The sequence below is a fragment of the Coptis chinensis genome, chromosome 3, assembly GCF_015680905.1.
Source record: "Coptis chinensis isolate HL-2020 chromosome 3, ASM1568090v1, whole genome shotgun sequence".
Classification (NCBI taxonomy): Eukaryota; Viridiplantae; Streptophyta; class Magnoliopsida; order Ranunculales; family Ranunculaceae; genus Coptis; species Coptis chinensis.
In genome coordinates, this window is record NC_141458.1 from 100,884,283 (window position 1) to 100,900,610 (window position 16,328).

The following is a 16,328-nucleotide window of genomic DNA, read 5'->3' on the forward strand; positions in this document are numbered from 1 at the left end:
GTATGATGGGAAGGGAGACCCGACAGATCATTTGCACCATTTTCGACAGCAGATGCCGTTGTGGTAGGAGAAGTGTAAGCCTGTATTTTAAAAATACATTTTTATCTATTTAATTATTTATTTTCAAAATTCGCTGGACCGGATTTGAGACACGTGGGCCTGGTTTCTGGGCCCGAGTCGGTGTTGGGCTTGGGTTTCGGACCCAAGTATATAAACACATTGTTCTGGAAAATAGGGTTCAGAGAATAATAACATAATGAAAATGGAGGAAGAGCTTGAAGCTCGTTTGCTGGAGGTTGGAGCGCGACGAATCGGGCTAGGAGGATTCGTCGAGCTGTTAATAAAAGGTGAGTAGCTATTTTGCTATTTCACCGGATTTGTAGTTTACATATATCGGCGTATACTATTCGGTTTTTTATACTGTTCATTATCCTGTTGTATTAGACTTCGTGCCATTTGTTTTATTAAATTTTGTTAATTTTTGGATTTGTAATTAAACTGTTGAATTGTGATACTCTGAACTTAAACTGTCGAAAGCTCGACAGAGCGTTAATGGCGGCGTGGGCTTTGAACTTAAATACTATTGTAGTTGTTGTTTTGAACTGTTGTAGCTCTGTTTCACGCTCTCGAACAGTATTAATGGCGTCATGGTGAGGAAGCGCCGATCTTTGTTTTGAAACCGCATCATTATTGGCCGCGAAATCGCCAGTTTAAATTAAACTTGTTGTTTGGGTTTTGGTTGGAACTTGATTGTTGGTTGTGGATGTTGGAGTTGTGTGAGGGCTGTCGGAGGTGGTTGACGCCATCAATGGCGGCACGCCCAGACGTCCTCCAGTAATTCGTTTTTTTAAATGTTTTTGATTGTTTTGGTATGGTGGGTTGGGAGTTTGATGTTTGGTGGTAGTGGGGATGGTTGGGGCTCTCGAGTGGAGGTGGAAGAGCCATTAATGGCAGCCGAAAATTTTAGATCTAGGTTGAGAAGAGTTTGGATTTACTAACATTGGGGATTTTCGTTTTCATTAAAGAGGTGGGGTTTTTCATTTGGAGTCAAACCGCTAGGTTGGAATGGGTAGGCGATTAGAATTTGTGGTGGTCGGTTTTGGTGGTGGTGGAGGAGAGAAGTTTGGGGAAGAAGGTGAACTGTTGACCGATTTTGGGCTTGGGCCTTAGTTGTTTGGTTGGGCCCAAAAATCTATTTTAGTTTGGGCCGGTTTTTATGTTAAGTTTTGGGCCAGTTCTTTTTGGTTTTGATTGGGCCGGTTTTAGTTTAAATTTTCGGGCCGAACTCAGTTGTGTTTTGGGCCAGTTCAGTATATATAAGTTTTTGGGCCCGTTTCTAATATTGTTTGGGGCCAGTCCGTAGGACTTAAAATAGATCTAATTGGGTCTTTAAATGTTTGGACTTTCGGGTTATAAGGTTTGGGCTTGGCGGTTGGTCCGACCATTACCTGGTCACGTGAGCCCATAAGCCATGCACCTTTGACCTTAGCCATGAACCATGGCTATGACCATGAACCTGTTGAACATAGAAACGCCAGTTTGACTTTGACTTTGACAATGACAGTTTGACTTCGACCATGACGTGTCGACTTTGACCATTGACCATTGACCGTTGACCTTGAGCCATGCACATTGACCTTAGCCATGAACCATGGCTATGACCCTGAACCTGTCGAACACGGAAACGACAGTTTGACTTTGACAAAGACATGTTGGCTTTGACCATGACATGTTGACTTTAACTTTGACCATGATGTGTTGACCATTGACGGTTGACTTTAACCGTTGACCATTGATGGTTGACTTTGACCTTTGACTTTGATTGACTTTTCCAATTTTTTATCATATTTGATTATATGGACAAATATAGTAATAAAATATTGTCAGAAATTGTATAACTTGGTTGGTCATTATCTAATTTAGATTTGACGTGAGTAGTGTGTAAAACATATATATATTGGGCTTTGATTGTGGACTGTGGACTGTCTAATTGTGCTACGTTTTATGTTGTATATTGTATGGACAAATCCAATGCTAAAAGGCTGTGGAAGCTTGTATAAATTGGTTAGTCCTTATCTAAGAAAGATTTGACATTGATGTTGTGTATTTTTGACACGTGCTGAGATAGAAACTGTAGGAGATATATTATTCCTAAAACGCTATAAAAATATATGCGATACGTTTGAAGCAATTGTGATATCCTATGATATATTGGGATGTATATATTAAATGCAATAGTTTTGGAGAAATAAATGTATCACCGCTCCATTATTATATATGTGATGATGTAGTATAGTATTGAGGAATATTTGCCCACGGGAGTATGGTGTAGTGCAATAATATATTGGCACGTGAAAGTATGAAAATGGTTATGAGATATATTGAGATATTTCTATATATTGTGGCTTAGTGCAATAAGGCAATTGACCTGCACGTGATATAGTGGATTTATTATGAGTCATTAATGTATGACACTTGAATAAATTACGTAACGAAAATCCTAGAACCTAGCTACCACAACTCATGTGATTGGCCCTTCACTACTACAGAAAAGCTCATATACCACTGTTATTTACAGTGGTAAAAAGCCTTTAGCCACTGTTTTCATACCGTGGTAACAACCACCGTGACAAATACTTCTAACAAAACCGTGGGGAAAAGTACCTCTTATATACCACGGTTTTGATACAAACCGTGGTATTAGGATTTACAAACCGTGGTTAATAGTCCGAAAAGTTCACTCTTATATTTACAAACCGTGGGAAATAGTGATGATATATACGACGGTTGGATACAAACCGTGGGTTATATAAACTGATTATACCTCGGTTCTTATCAAACCGTGGTGTATAGTCATTACAAACCGTGGGTTATATAAACTGCTTATACCTCGGTTCTTATCAAACCGTGGTTTATAGTCTTTTTTTTTTTAATAAAAACCCCTAATTATTTGATTCTAATCATATTCATTCAACCTGCAACCTGTCCATTTTCACCATATATATCCACACTGGATTTAAGAACACATTGCTCAAATAAACAATTCATAGCGTAACACAAACAAAAGAAATAAATTTACACATCCAACACAAAGACATTGAATTGCTAAAAGAATTTTGAACTTTTTTGAGTCGTCAATAATGAAAGAAACATCCAAATTTACTTGTTATATCAAAATAATAATGACTTAACTTGTTGCATCAATAAAAAAAACAATCTATTTGTTCTATCTAAAATATCAAAAAAAAAATGGTGAGACCAAGCACCACACCTTAACTGGAAAGGGTCAAAACCTAGCTAAGACTCGACGCTTGGCTCGAACGCTCAATTGTGCTGAATGAATCTAAGAATTTCAAGTCGAACAACATCAAGTTCCTCTTGTGTGTATGTATCTTTGAGGGATAGATTTGTCATCTGCACGATCAAAGATAAAAAAGTATATAATAACTAAATAATGAAGAGTAACACAAAATAGAGAATGCTAGTGTATGACGAATTATACCTTATTTTCAAAAGAATTATCTGAACAAGCTTCCATTATTTCTCTCATAAACTTCATTACGTAATACCCACACTCTTTACTACAAGGTTGGTACGGGCCCTAAGTACAAACATAGAAAATATTCATAAACATATATTTTTCCAAACACACAGTATGTATGCATAAGAATTTGTTTATTACCATAATTTAGAAAGACAACACAAAATCCAAACTATGCAAGCAATAGTTCAAAACTTGCTCGCAAACAAACTTTCCACAACCCACAAAACTTTCCACCAATTGGCAAACTCTGAAGCAACAACGGATAATAACACCGCACTTGAAGGTCTTATTCTGGAAGTATTTGCTCACCATCTGCATCACCCTCTTCCTCAACTTTGGCCAGCACCAGGAGGTTGCTTCTTCTTGATTCCACTTACTAGTACGAAATAACTGATGGTTGCAAAATAATTTGTCAACCATTAAAAGGTATGGGATCAACCCCAAGTACAGAACTTAAAAATCACAACAGGTTCGAGTATGCAATACTTAACCTTGGCTTCGAAACGAGAGAGTCCAGTATTGTTCTTGTCGCTTCTTTGAAGCTCTTTGAGCTATGTCAAATGAGAGAGTTTATGTAAGGTTTGGAGTTTGGACCAACATTTTGAGCAGAATGTACCTCCACCTAGGTAAATTGTACTTCACGCCTTACGGTTGTATAATTATTTCACGTGCACTTGGAAATGAGCTTGTAGGAAGTCAAAAACTGAAAAGCGGTTGAATTTCATCATGCAAATGAAAGTTTTGTAGTTAGCAAGATTGTGTAAAGCAATTTAACATAATAATAAATGTATCTACCTTCGAGAAAAGAATCGACAAACTTCCCACCATATTTCATCGCCAATGCATGCACAAACTACCCGTATAGAAGCTAAAATAAATCAATATGTTTTTCTCAATACGTTTATCACATTAATCGAAAAGAATTGAGTCCGATTGGAAGACCGGAAGTCGCAAATCGATGAAGTAAAAATGTTTCATGCAAACAGATTTGAGTATCACCATCACAGATAAACAATCAATCTCTCCCAAAACTCTTGTGGAAACTCTTATCGAAATCCAATCAAGAGATCACTGCTCAAAGATAAGATAATTGTCCTACTTCTTAAATTTGAAATTCGACCTTACAAATAGATATCTCTCGATTTCTTTCCTAAAGTACCAACCTTATCATGAGCCTTGCACATATTAACCAAAGATACAACCACATTCACAGATTGGTGTAGTTTACTTAGTACTCCTTTCACAGATTCGACTTGAATGTTTGCCCTGGATTTTTCTAGCAAAGTTACTTCTTTAACCTACACGGATGCGGAAAAACAATAAAACCTCCAAAAAATCTGTGGTTGTAGAATTGGTGCTAAAAGTATAATAAGATTCAGGTGCCTACCAACTTGTTCGAATTACATTGATTCTCTCAGATCGCAGGGATAGCTCCATGTGTAAACACTTTATGATATATAAATTAGGTATACATGACAATTTAATATTGATGGGACCACTTACCGATACCCGATACCAAATTACAAATGTTGCGGTAGCATAATGTTGGGAAACCATGAGGAGCTTCCTCGGCGATCTAGTATTGCATGAGGGAGCCTCAAACAGGAAAATTAATTCTTAACATATCAGGTAGAGAGATTTTTGGAATGTGTTAAATAAGCTTACGAATAACTATTGCATCGAGAAAGATGTAAATGATTTGAGGAGTGGAAATTGTTTTTTTTGAAAAAACAAAATTATAAAAGTTCTTATTGAAAGTAAGTCACCCGAGACAAGATAGAACAAGCAAATTCCTCAAGCAAATCAGTAGATTCACTGTTTTCAAAGTAGATGTGCAATATCCCTCGTATGATCTCTCCCTCAAGAGTAAGTGTAATACAATAAGGTGTCGGAAAATCGTGTCAACATTCTGCTCCTAGATCTAATTGCAATCACATTTTAAAAATATAAGGAAAAGAAAATATGGTCTGAATAAACACTCACTTTACTCTTGAACCATTCTCAAAATTTTCCGAGTCCCGGTTATGTGTTAACAATTGGTGCGCATAAGTTCCAAGTCTCTTTTGCATTAAAGGAATGACTTTCGGACAACTCCTAGGTGCTGTACTTTTCCCACTCCCTTCAAGCAACTTGTCAAGGAACGATTGAGCGAGAACTTACAATAGACTCTAGAGTAACTAGTACCTCGGATGCCAAAAAAAACGAATCTAACAGTCGCAAAAGAGCGGTTTTAGTCAAAACCAAAAAAGAGAGGTCCCGACGCTTATCCATTAACTTCACAAAACACCATATGAAACAGATCTGACTTTTACAACCCGAGTCCAAGACACCTTCCGAAATGAAAAAATGCCACAATACATGTAATCTATGTTTCCGGTGAAGGGATTGGTTGGATGCGAAAAAAAAAAAGACTATCCGGGATTCACGGGTTTTGGAAGGTGTTAAGCGATCTAATAGTATCTTGGAGTATTCATCTTGATATCGGGAAGATTTAACATATGCATTGAACTTATTTCCTCGGTGATTTTCTAAATCGAATCTTTTGGCAATTTCCTTGGGAAAGAAGCACAAAACTGGAAGCTACGCACCTTGCTTAAGCACCTAAGAACTTCTTTAAAGACCGAACCCGACTCATGAAGATTTAAAACCACCAGCCGGGCATATCGGGTTTCAAGCAGAGGCAGATTGGAATTTCCAATGCTCTTGACAAATTTCATCACCTACAACACCATAAAATTATGAAATGCGAATTGAAGCATTGATCCGTGGTTTTCCCCAAATTGTTAGCATATATATTGGTTTTAAACTTACCTTCATCGAGAACACAAACTGCTTGCGATCGAAATGTTTCTTCAAGCTTGGAAATAACTTCGATTTTGTTCACGAATTCACGGATATCACTTTGTTGTTCTTGAATGGAACCCTTAAGCATCCAACTGAATTTTGTTTGGTCCGACGGGTCAAACAAAGTCAGTTTGTGGCAAAGCTCACGCAGAAGGTAAAGATGCGAGGGGTAACTAGTACAGAAATTAGATGTTAAGGCAAAGAAATTTGGTTACTACATATTTGCAAACACAAAATCCACATCCACCTAAAGCTACGGGATTACCTACGGCGAGGATCCGAACAACAAGATTACCTTGAGTCCGCAATATAAAAGGATATATTCAACCGATCGGTAATTGTGGGCTCAAATCATTCAAAGTACTCCAAAAAGTTTACGTAAATCTAAAAAATAAATTTAGGCAACCATGGTGGAAAACATTTACTAAGAAGAGAAGACTTAGAACATGGTTTAAAATCAAAATACAAATATATACTAACTATTCTCAATAGTAAACTGTTGTGAGCAAATATACATACCCTTGAAAAGGTTAGAATGGACAAACAAATAACCGATAATTCTCTAAATTTGAATCTCGCCCATCTAAAATCTTGGTAACTGCAGAGATTTCAAGCGGAGGGTGGACCATTAGAATCGAAGATGACAATCTGAATGCCGAGATTGGTCCGCTTGCATGATTGATCCGAAAATCCCTCATTTGGCACTTCCTCGCTCCACTCCAGCTCTTCTCTCGAACTTCCAATATTGTAGGTCGCTTGAGGTTCCCATCGTCCGATGTGTTTGAACTCTTAAGTTTCAACTTTTTTGTCGATGAAGTGCTTTGTGATATAATGCTTTTCTCATTCTTCTTCTCAATGTGCCCGACAAATTTGGCTTGCTCAAGTTAAAAGATTGACTCCTCCACAAAGGCTGGCTTCGGGGAAGGTATAAAGGATGCATCTTGAGGTAGGTGTTTAGTAAGCTCTCCAAAAATCTATATAAGACAAGTTCCCACTTCATTACATACAAAAAAAAAAAAAAGATTGCAATCGAAACTTCAGGTGCTAATTGAGCTTTAGATGACATTCCCAAATTGTAAACTTCGGCTACAACTCAAACCAACCACTTTGGCCGATAATACATGCAGCAGAGAAATCACGAACTTTTGACGCCAAAAAAAATAACAAAAAGAAGTGTTGGCCCGAAATACATGCAGAGAAATCACGAACTTTTGACGCCAAAAATAACAAAAAGAAGTAAAGTAGGGAATGAAACAAAGAAAGAAAAGAAAAACGAAGAACGGAGTTTTAGATCAACTGGAATGATACCACGTATTCTAAGTTTATTGATTGATGGTCAGTAAGACAAGAGAAGCAGCAGTGCAGAATGATGCATCTTTATAAGTGAGGTGACACTATGCGACAACTGTGTAATAATACTCCCCAATGACTAACAAGATGTCAAAAACCGGTGGCGGAAGCAAGTTTTGCATGGGTTACATTGTTTTGATACTTACGGAAGAACCTTTTTATTAATCAATTGCTCGACTCATCGGGTCACAAGTCGCAACCTCTCCAAACTTGCACTCGAGAAAATTACAAGAAATTAAAATAAATTAACCAACTTCAAACATCACTCTTCACCTTTTCAATGCCTTCAATAGCTGAACTTTTTTTCGCTTCAACGTTGAATCTGATCAACTCGATGCACCGCCACGAGGGGACAAGCTTTGGATGTTTAATAATGTTTCTTGCTCGACATGGCATCCTGTTTTAATAGGTACATCTTACGTGAGTGTTCACATACGGGACAAAGAAGCATTCGACATAAGTTACAAAGGTACACGAAGGTTTTCTCGACTTCGTTCAAGAGGTCCTTGCTAGCCCCTCTTAAAAGAACAAAGCAAGCTTTTGGGTCTTTGCACTCCACGATGAAGGCAAAGAACTCATCTCCGATCTTCCTTACCTCAAAGAGTCCCGCTCTACTCCCAATATCAGATTCACGAAGCTCCTCAGAGTCCGTTTCACAACAACTGCGCCCACGGGCCTTAGCTATCTGTTGCTATCGGTCTTCCTTAGCCCTCGATAGCACTTACTCGGGCCTTGCTTAGGAAATGGCAAGCCGGATCACTAAGTCCTTTCTCTATGATTACCAAGTCAGGCTTGAACTTCAGAATCGAGCACAAATGTTCTCGATGTATTCCTCTTCCATCTTGAGCATAACTCCCCGGTGCACCACTAGCCAAAATGAGAACGGGGAAAGTATATACCCAAACACATAGTAAATCGACCTAGACCATGACAACCGGCATTCAATTATTACACCAAGGTTTGAACTATTTTTTGCTTCATCGCCCGGTTTATGTTGTCAGAAGAGGAGCCATGACAATCCAAGGCAACCACCAAGGAGACCAGTTTTCGTGAAGATAGTTGCAGGACATGGTCAATGGTATTCCCAAGGTGGTGCCAAAGCGTTAGTTGAGAAACCTAACACCGACAGAATTTTAGAGAGAGTCTCGGAAGTTAGAAGTTTTGAGAGTCTTGGAAGTTGAAAAGAGTAAGTTTTAGCGCCAGACGGTGTTACTATTTTTCTGCACAGGAAGGAAAACACCAAAGACACACCCTTAAGCATAAGCGTTATATCAATCCAGAAATATTAGTAATACATGTCAGTGCATGTAAGTTAGTAAAGGCTAAAGACAAACTAGAAACTAAAGGGGTAACCACTTCCTGAATAATTCTCTACTTCTCCAATAACTTATACTCTTTTAACTATTCTTAATTACACTCAAATAGAGCTACTCAGCTACAGACAAAAATCCATGAACAAAAGGTGCTATAAAGATCGATGCATATATTAATCAAACCAGCAAACCATGCGTTCTCAAAAAAAAAAAAAACTAACTAACTAAATTATGCTGACCAACAAATCAAAGTAGACGCTAATTCAAATAACCTAAACAGTTGCAATAAAAACCCCAAACCAGTTTCCTATGCAGGCTTAGTTAGTTCAAAGTTAACTTAATTATATTACATAGTATAAACCATCTTGCTTCTATATTTCTACTGCTACGACAAAGAGGGATAGAAAAACAATGGCTATGAAAACCAATAAACTATACACCATTACTGTAACCTTTAGTCAAACACTTTATAGATTGACTGAAAACCCAAAACAGGAAGATAGCACCACCCAAACAACACAATATTTCCAGTTACGCAAATTAAGAAATTAAGAAGAAGACAACTTATAGAGGATGTAATCTAAGTTTCAGATTGGTAGAACTACAATAATTTTTTCCAAACCAACAAGGAAAGAACAGAAATAGAACAACTCTTTCAAATTTAATTGCCAAGAAGACACGTGAGGATTTCTCAAAGGATCAGTAAAAAGAAACACGTCAAAATCGAACTAAAAACGATAAACTCTTACCGGATGAATTGAAAAGGAAGCGAATCAAAACCTAACCGAAAGCACGACGATTTTTGGAAGGACCCGACTTTACAAGCGTATCCAGGCGAGAGATAGATTTTCCTATATGATGAACGCGACTGGGAAAATTCTAGGAGAGAGATAGAGCAGAAACCCAGTGACGATTGAAAAGAGGGGGTTTTAGCGCTATGTTTTTTTGCCCTATTTTCAGTTTAATTTTTGGTTTTTCGATCGAGTGGTTTTGGACTTTTGGAGACCCCCTTTATCCACGGTAGGTGTAATTTTTAGAAAAACATAAACCACCTTTTTCCAAGAAACAGTGGGGAATTCGAATATCTAAAAACAAATTGGCGATATTTGGTAGTACCGTGGCATATGGGATATTATTTACCACTATATCACGTAAACAGTGGCTTTTGCTTGTACCTAGATTAGAAATGCGAAATATACCATGGTAAATGACTATTACCCACTGTTATTATAAATACAGTGGTATATACTATTTCACCTACCGTGGCTAATGCCCTTTTTTGTAGTAGTGCTTCTGGCGTTTCAGTTAATCTGAATGGCCTTCGGGCGGCCCTTCTGGCATTTCAGTTAATCTGAATGGCCTTCGGGCGTAAGTAATGTGATTGACCCTCCTAACGTAGCCGAATAGTGGCTTGATTATTCCGTTCGCAAAATAGAACGATGACGCGCGATATTTTATGCCGAATAGTGGCATTACTTACATAATTGCTTCCGTGTGAGGATTTACCTAGTGTGCGGCATCCCGCTCAGGGTGGTTATGCACGGAGTGGTTCATTATGTAAGGGGAGGCATGTGGATGTACATGTTCGGCGTTGGGTAGCGATTGTGGTAGCCAGGGAAACTAGGTAAGACATAGATACGATGTGATTGTAGGGACACGCAAAGAAAGCCTGAAATAATCTAATTATGGTAATATGTTTGGTTGGTTATTTGTTTAGTTAGAACCTAAGGCGCCTCGATGGAGGAACTACATGCCTTATTTATGATGCGTATAGTTTGTTGTATGGTTAGTGGGAAGTTAAGGCGCCTCAGTGGAGGAACTACCTGCCTAGATTATTGTACTTAAGGATGTTGTATTAGTTGTTGAAAGTTACGGCGCCTCGGTGGAGGAACTAACTGCCGTATGGTTTGTGTATATATTTGTATAAGAATATGTTGTATTTTAGAGCTACTCACACCAGCATTTTTATAATGCTGACCCGATTTGCATGTTTGCTTATCGGGTGTGTTCATTAAATGAACACAGTTGATAAGTCTTGCAGGTTTAGTGTTGAAGAAGATTGGTTCTTTGCTTGTGGTTTTGCGTTAAGCGTTGCATCTCGGGATATGTTTTGTTTTCCCTCGAGGTGATATAGAGTTTCAGTCGAGACAAAGTTATTTATATTTTCATTTGTAAATTTTTGTAATGAAGATGACTTTTGTTTAAGTTAAAATTTTTATTAGTTTTTAAATTATCCGCATATTTAAATTGTTTATGGGTTTTTGGAAGTGGAGAGTGCGTCACACCTCGGAGATCGAAGAGTCGGGAACAAATAATGTTTTTCCGAATTCTGTCGAAATTCGGGGTGTGACAAGAAGTATGATGGGCTTCGCTGCATGATGTTCCCCGCAAGTTTAAAGGGGGGGAGCTTCGGATTGGTATTATCGGTTGGCTTCGCGGAGCATAAAAATTTGAAGAATTGGAGAGCACGTTTGTTGACCACTTCATACACTAGAAAAGAAGGGTGGTTGATATCGTGGCTCTGTTCAACATAAAACAAAGGTCTGCTGAATCATTGAGAGGGTTCCTGTGCAGGTTCAAGGAGGAGACCTTGAGAGTGGAAAATTTGGATGAGCATACCACGGTAATAGCCTTCAAAGCCGGCTTGGCGGGGAACCAGGGTTCATGAGTCGGTTTCAAAATCGAAATCGCCGTTGCATGCTTTGTATCCTAAGGTAGAAAAATACATACGCTTCACGAGGATATAATGCAGAGGAACGCCGAAGGAACGAAAGAGAGCCGGGGAAAGGCGGTCTGCAGTTGTCGTCGGCCGAGATGATCGGAAGGGAAAAAAAGAGAATGGAAGAAAAGAGAAAGGAGGCGTCTGAGGGGAGAGCCGAGGTCCGGATAGGGCGGAGACGCGGCGAAGGGATATCCGAGAGAGGAAGCCATCTTGAGAAATCGAAAGCGGACACCTCTTCTTAGACCCTTAGAGGAAATCTTGACTCTAATTAAAGGGGCAACAATACTTTGAGTGGTCCATGAGCACGCCCGGTGGCAATAGAAGGGAAGCCATTTTGTGCCTATCACCAAATCAGGAATCATGCCACAAATGAATGTTATGGTTTGAAGTGGTTAGTGGAGAGAATGATTGAAAATAAGGGGATGCTCAGGGAGTTTGTCGCAGAGGTTCGCCAAGCCGAGAGAGTGCCTGCTCCGGCTAGAATTCTAGGTACCATCAATGTCATTTTTAGTGGAGAAACCCTGGGAAGAAATGCACACAGAGAAAAGGTGAGAAAGACAGCGAGTTTACAACTGGTGAACGAGGTCGTTAGCATACTGCGGTTAGTTAAGGGAACCGCGAAGGGTGAGGAAGGCATAGTGTTCACCCTGAAGGACTTGAAGTCAGTAATTTTCCCCGCATGAGGATGCATTGGTGATTACTATAGCGATGGGTAATTATCTAGTAAAGAGAGTGTTGATAGACTGCGGAAGTTCAGTAGAACTGTTGTTTAAGGGGGCCATGGAGGAGATGAATATAGGTAGAAATCAATTGAAAGCTCCTCAAACCAATATGTATAGGTTCAATGGCAGCATGACAGAGCCCATGGGCTGGGGAATTGATGTTACCAGTTACAGCCGGCCCGACAACGGTATTCACAAGATTTATGGTGGTGGATTCTAACTCTCAGTGTAATGCCATCTTAGGGAGAAAATAGATCCACGAAATGAAGACCATCCCATCGACATTTTACCAGGTGGTCCGCTTCCCAGCTAATGGGGGAACGTACAAAATAAGGGGGGATCAAGTGGCAGCATAGAACATCCATCAAGTTACAGTAAAAAATATGGTTCGTGGTACCAAAGGGGAGGGGCCGTCACACGAACCAGGGTCAACGTAGCAATTACAGGAGGCAGTGAAAGCGAAGTGTCACGAGCCTCATTTGGGACCGAAAAACTTTGGATGAGTTGGAAGTGGTGAACCTTGGGGTGGGAGATGAAGAAAAGTTTACATCGGTTGGAGTGACTTGCGGAGGAATGGAAATGCAAGCTGGTGCAGTTTTTGATGGACAATGCTGATGTATTTGCATGGGTAATCGAGGATATCACTGGTTTAGACCCAGAGTACGCCTGTCATCATTTGCATATGAATGAAGATGCTAAGCCAGTAAGACAAAAGATGAGGAGCATAAGAGCCAAATACGCAGAAGGTATTCACGAAGAGGTGGTACGGCTGAAGGGGGCGGGAATAATAAGGGAGGTAGAGTTTATGGAGTGGTTGTCAAATGTGGTCGCGGTACCAAAAAAGAACAGCAAGGTTAGAATATGTGTGGACTTCACAGATGTAAACAAGGAATGCCCAAAAGATTGTTACCCTATGCCCCGGGTGGATGAGTTAGTGGATAGAACGGCAGGATATAAGGTGTTTTCCTTCATGGATGCATCGATGGGGTACAATCAGGTCACGATGTATGGGCCTGACCAAGAAAAAACCACCTTCGTGGTAGAAGGTGGAACCTACTGTTACACCAGGATGCCCTTCGGCTTGAAAAATGTGGGTGCTACCTTTCAGCGGTTGGGAGAAAAGATGTTCGAAGGCAAGATTTGAAAGGGGATCGAGATATACATTGACGACGTGGTGGAAAAAAGTATGTCGGAAAAGGAACACTTTGAAGGTCTCCATGAGACTTTTGGCATACTGCGCAAGCATAAGTTGAAACTCAATCCCGAGAAATGCACATTTGGGGTAACTTCAAGAAAGTTTTTGGGCTACATAGTCACCCACTGCGGAATAGAGGCGAATCCAGAGCAAATTCGGTCATTGATTGAGATGCCATCTCCGCAGAATGTGAAGGAAGTACAAAGATTGGCTGGTAGGGTCGCGACACTTAACAGATTCATTTCCAAGTCTTCGGATAAATGCCGCCCTCTATATCGTTTGTTGAGGAAAACTCCTGACTTCCATTGGACCGCAGAGTGTGAAGGAGCCTTCCAGGAGTTGAAAGATTACTTAGGGAAGGCGTCATTGTTATCACGACCGGAACAGGGTGAGAAGTTACATTTATATTTAGGAGTTAGCGAGTACGCAATAAGTTCAGTGCTAGTGAGAGTGATTGACAAGATAGAAAAGCCAGTTTACTTTCAAAGTAAAACCCTACTGGATGTAGAGACCCGGCACAGTAGGATTGAGAAGTATGCTTTGGCTTTGATATTTTCAACCCTTAAGCTGAAGCCTTACTTCGAAGCTCATTCTGTGGTGGTAGTGACGAATTTGCCTCTCAAACAGGTTGAGGGCGAGAAGTCGGGATCTTGAAGTGGGCGGTATTACTAAGTTCTTATGAGATTACATACTAGATCAGGATGGCTGAAAAGGCGCAAGCCATGGCGGAGTTTCTGGCCGAATTCCCAGCAGAGGATCCCAATTGGGGAGAGGAAATGGTAATGGAATCGGAGGGGGAGGTCAGTCGCGATCCTTTGGATCCTTGGGATATGCGCAATGGGTGGAGAGTTTTCACGGATGGTTCTGCTACGGATACCGGGAATGGAATTGGGGTCGTCTTAGTAACTCCTGAGAACAATCGCCTTGAGCTATCAATGAAACTGGGGTTTGCGGCTTCAAATAACGAATCTGAATATGAAGTTGTGATAACTGGATTAGACTTGGCCAGAGATCTGGGGGTGAGTGAGTTATATGTGTTTTCAGATTCCAATTTGGTAGTTTGTCAGGTGAACGGAGGATTTGCAGCTCGCTGCCCCCAGATGGCGAGATACGGAAGTCTGGCGAAGGGCAAGCAAGTTCGACAAAATAAAGTTTGCCCACCTAGGCTGCGGAGAGAATAGACATACCGACGCTTTGGCTTATGTAGCGGCGGTTCTTCCTGGATCAGAGGGTCGGTCTATTGAAGTTATAGTGTTGAGAAAACCAAGTACATCTGATGAGGCTGGCGTTTGGCTCACCACCGAGTGGGATCAGGGTTGGATGGAACCGATAAAGGCTTTCTTGAGGGGAGTGGAGATAGAGAATAAATAGGAGAGGCGAAGAATGGAACAGCGGAGTCAGAGGTACACATTGCTGGAGGATGACCTATACAGGAGAAATTTCAACGGCCCATTACTAAGATGCATAGGGCCGCGGCAGGCACATGAGTTTTTGGTAGAGGTTCATGAAGGCGATTGTGGGAGTCTTTCCGCAGGGCGAACAACTACTCACAGGTTGATATCTCAGGGGTATTTTTGGCCTCATATGAAGAGAGACGCCACAGAGTACGCTAAGAAATGTGAGAAATGCCAAAGGTTTGCACCGTTCATACATTCTCCAGCTGAGCCCTTGCACAATGTGTTAAACCCTTGGCCATTCTCCATGTGGGGGTTGGATATTGTTGGGCCTCTGCCAATGGTAAGCGGAAAAAGGAGGTTTATGTTGGCTGCAACGGATTATTTTACCAAATGGGTGGAGGGTGTGGCTCTGCAACAGGTGAAGGAATAGAATGTTAAGAAATTCTTATGGGAGAATATCATCTGCAGGTTCGAGCTGCCCCATACAATCATCGCGGATAATGGAACTCAGTTTATTGGAGGAAAAGTGCGAGAGTTTCTTCAGGCATTTAGGGTGAAGCAGGGGTTCTCAGCCCCCTATAATCCTGAGGGAAATGGTCAAGCCGAGGCATCGAACAAAATCATAATGGATAACTTAAAGAGAAAATTGGAGGATCGTAAAGGTGCGTGGGCGGACGAGTTGAATCACGTGTTATGGGCTTATCGCACCACACCGCGGACGTCTGCTGAGGAATCACCATTCGCAATGGCATATGGAGTAGAAGCAGTCATCCCGGTGGAGATGATAGAGAAAACGACAAGAACCAAAGCCGTGGAATTGGGAATAAATGAGAGGATCTTGGCCACTGAATTGAACCTCATAGAGGAGAAAAGAGAAATAACGCACATACAACTGGAGGAATATCACCAAAAGTTGCAGAGATAGTATGATAAGCGAGTGAAGCCGCGGACTTTCCGCGTGTTACACTGGCCACTAAGAAAGAGAATGATGGTAAATTGGGTCCCAACTGGGAGGGACCCTATGTCGTGACAGAGAAGGGTACTTCGGGAACTTACAGGTTAAAGACTTCGGTAGGAGAAATGATAGAGAAACCATGGAATATCAGAATGTTGAAAAAATTCCACAGCAGAGGTAGTCGCTAGTAAGTTTTATTTCTATTTGTAGCAGAGTCAGAATAAAGTTTTATTCCACCTTAACTCGACTTAATCCTACTAACGATGAATCGTCGCAATCCGAATTG

At 40.5% G+C, this 16,328-nt stretch overlaps 1 protein-coding gene and 1 long non-coding RNA gene across 2 annotated transcripts; one reads left to right on the forward strand and one right to left on the reverse strand.

Moving 5' to 3' along the window:
- Positions 1–3,049: 3,049 nt before the first annotated feature.
- LOC147512175 (uncharacterized) lies at positions 3,050–4,043 on the reverse strand. The gene is made up of 3 exons (XR_015217144.1): positions 3,683–4,043; positions 3,503–3,601; positions 3,050–3,414 (listed from the first exon to the last, which is right to left on the reverse strand). It is a non-coding gene; the product is annotated as an uncharacterized LOC147512175 (long non-coding RNA).
- Positions 4,044–15,073: 11,030 nt separating this feature from the next.
- Positions 15,074–16,012, forward strand: LOC147512176 (uncharacterized). The gene is made up of 2 exons (XM_086598671.1): positions 15,074–15,324; positions 15,556–16,012. Exons 1-2 carry the CDS (start codon positions 15,074–15,076, stop codon positions 16,010–16,012), a joined length of 708 nt encoding a protein of 235 aa, XP_086454797.1.
- Positions 16,013–16,328: the final 316 nt, after the last annotated feature.

What these genes read in the sequence shown, in the direction of transcription:
- LOC147512176 (XM_086598671.1), top strand. Translation starts at nt 15,074, where the DNA reads ATGGAACAGCGGAGTCAGAGGTACACATTGCTGGAGGATGACCTATAC. An exon ending in AAATGTGAGAAATGCCAAAG is followed by an intron (nt 15,325 to 15,555) that starts GTTTGCACCGTT and finishes TATCATCTGCAG; the next exon opens with GTTCGAGCTGCCCCATACAA.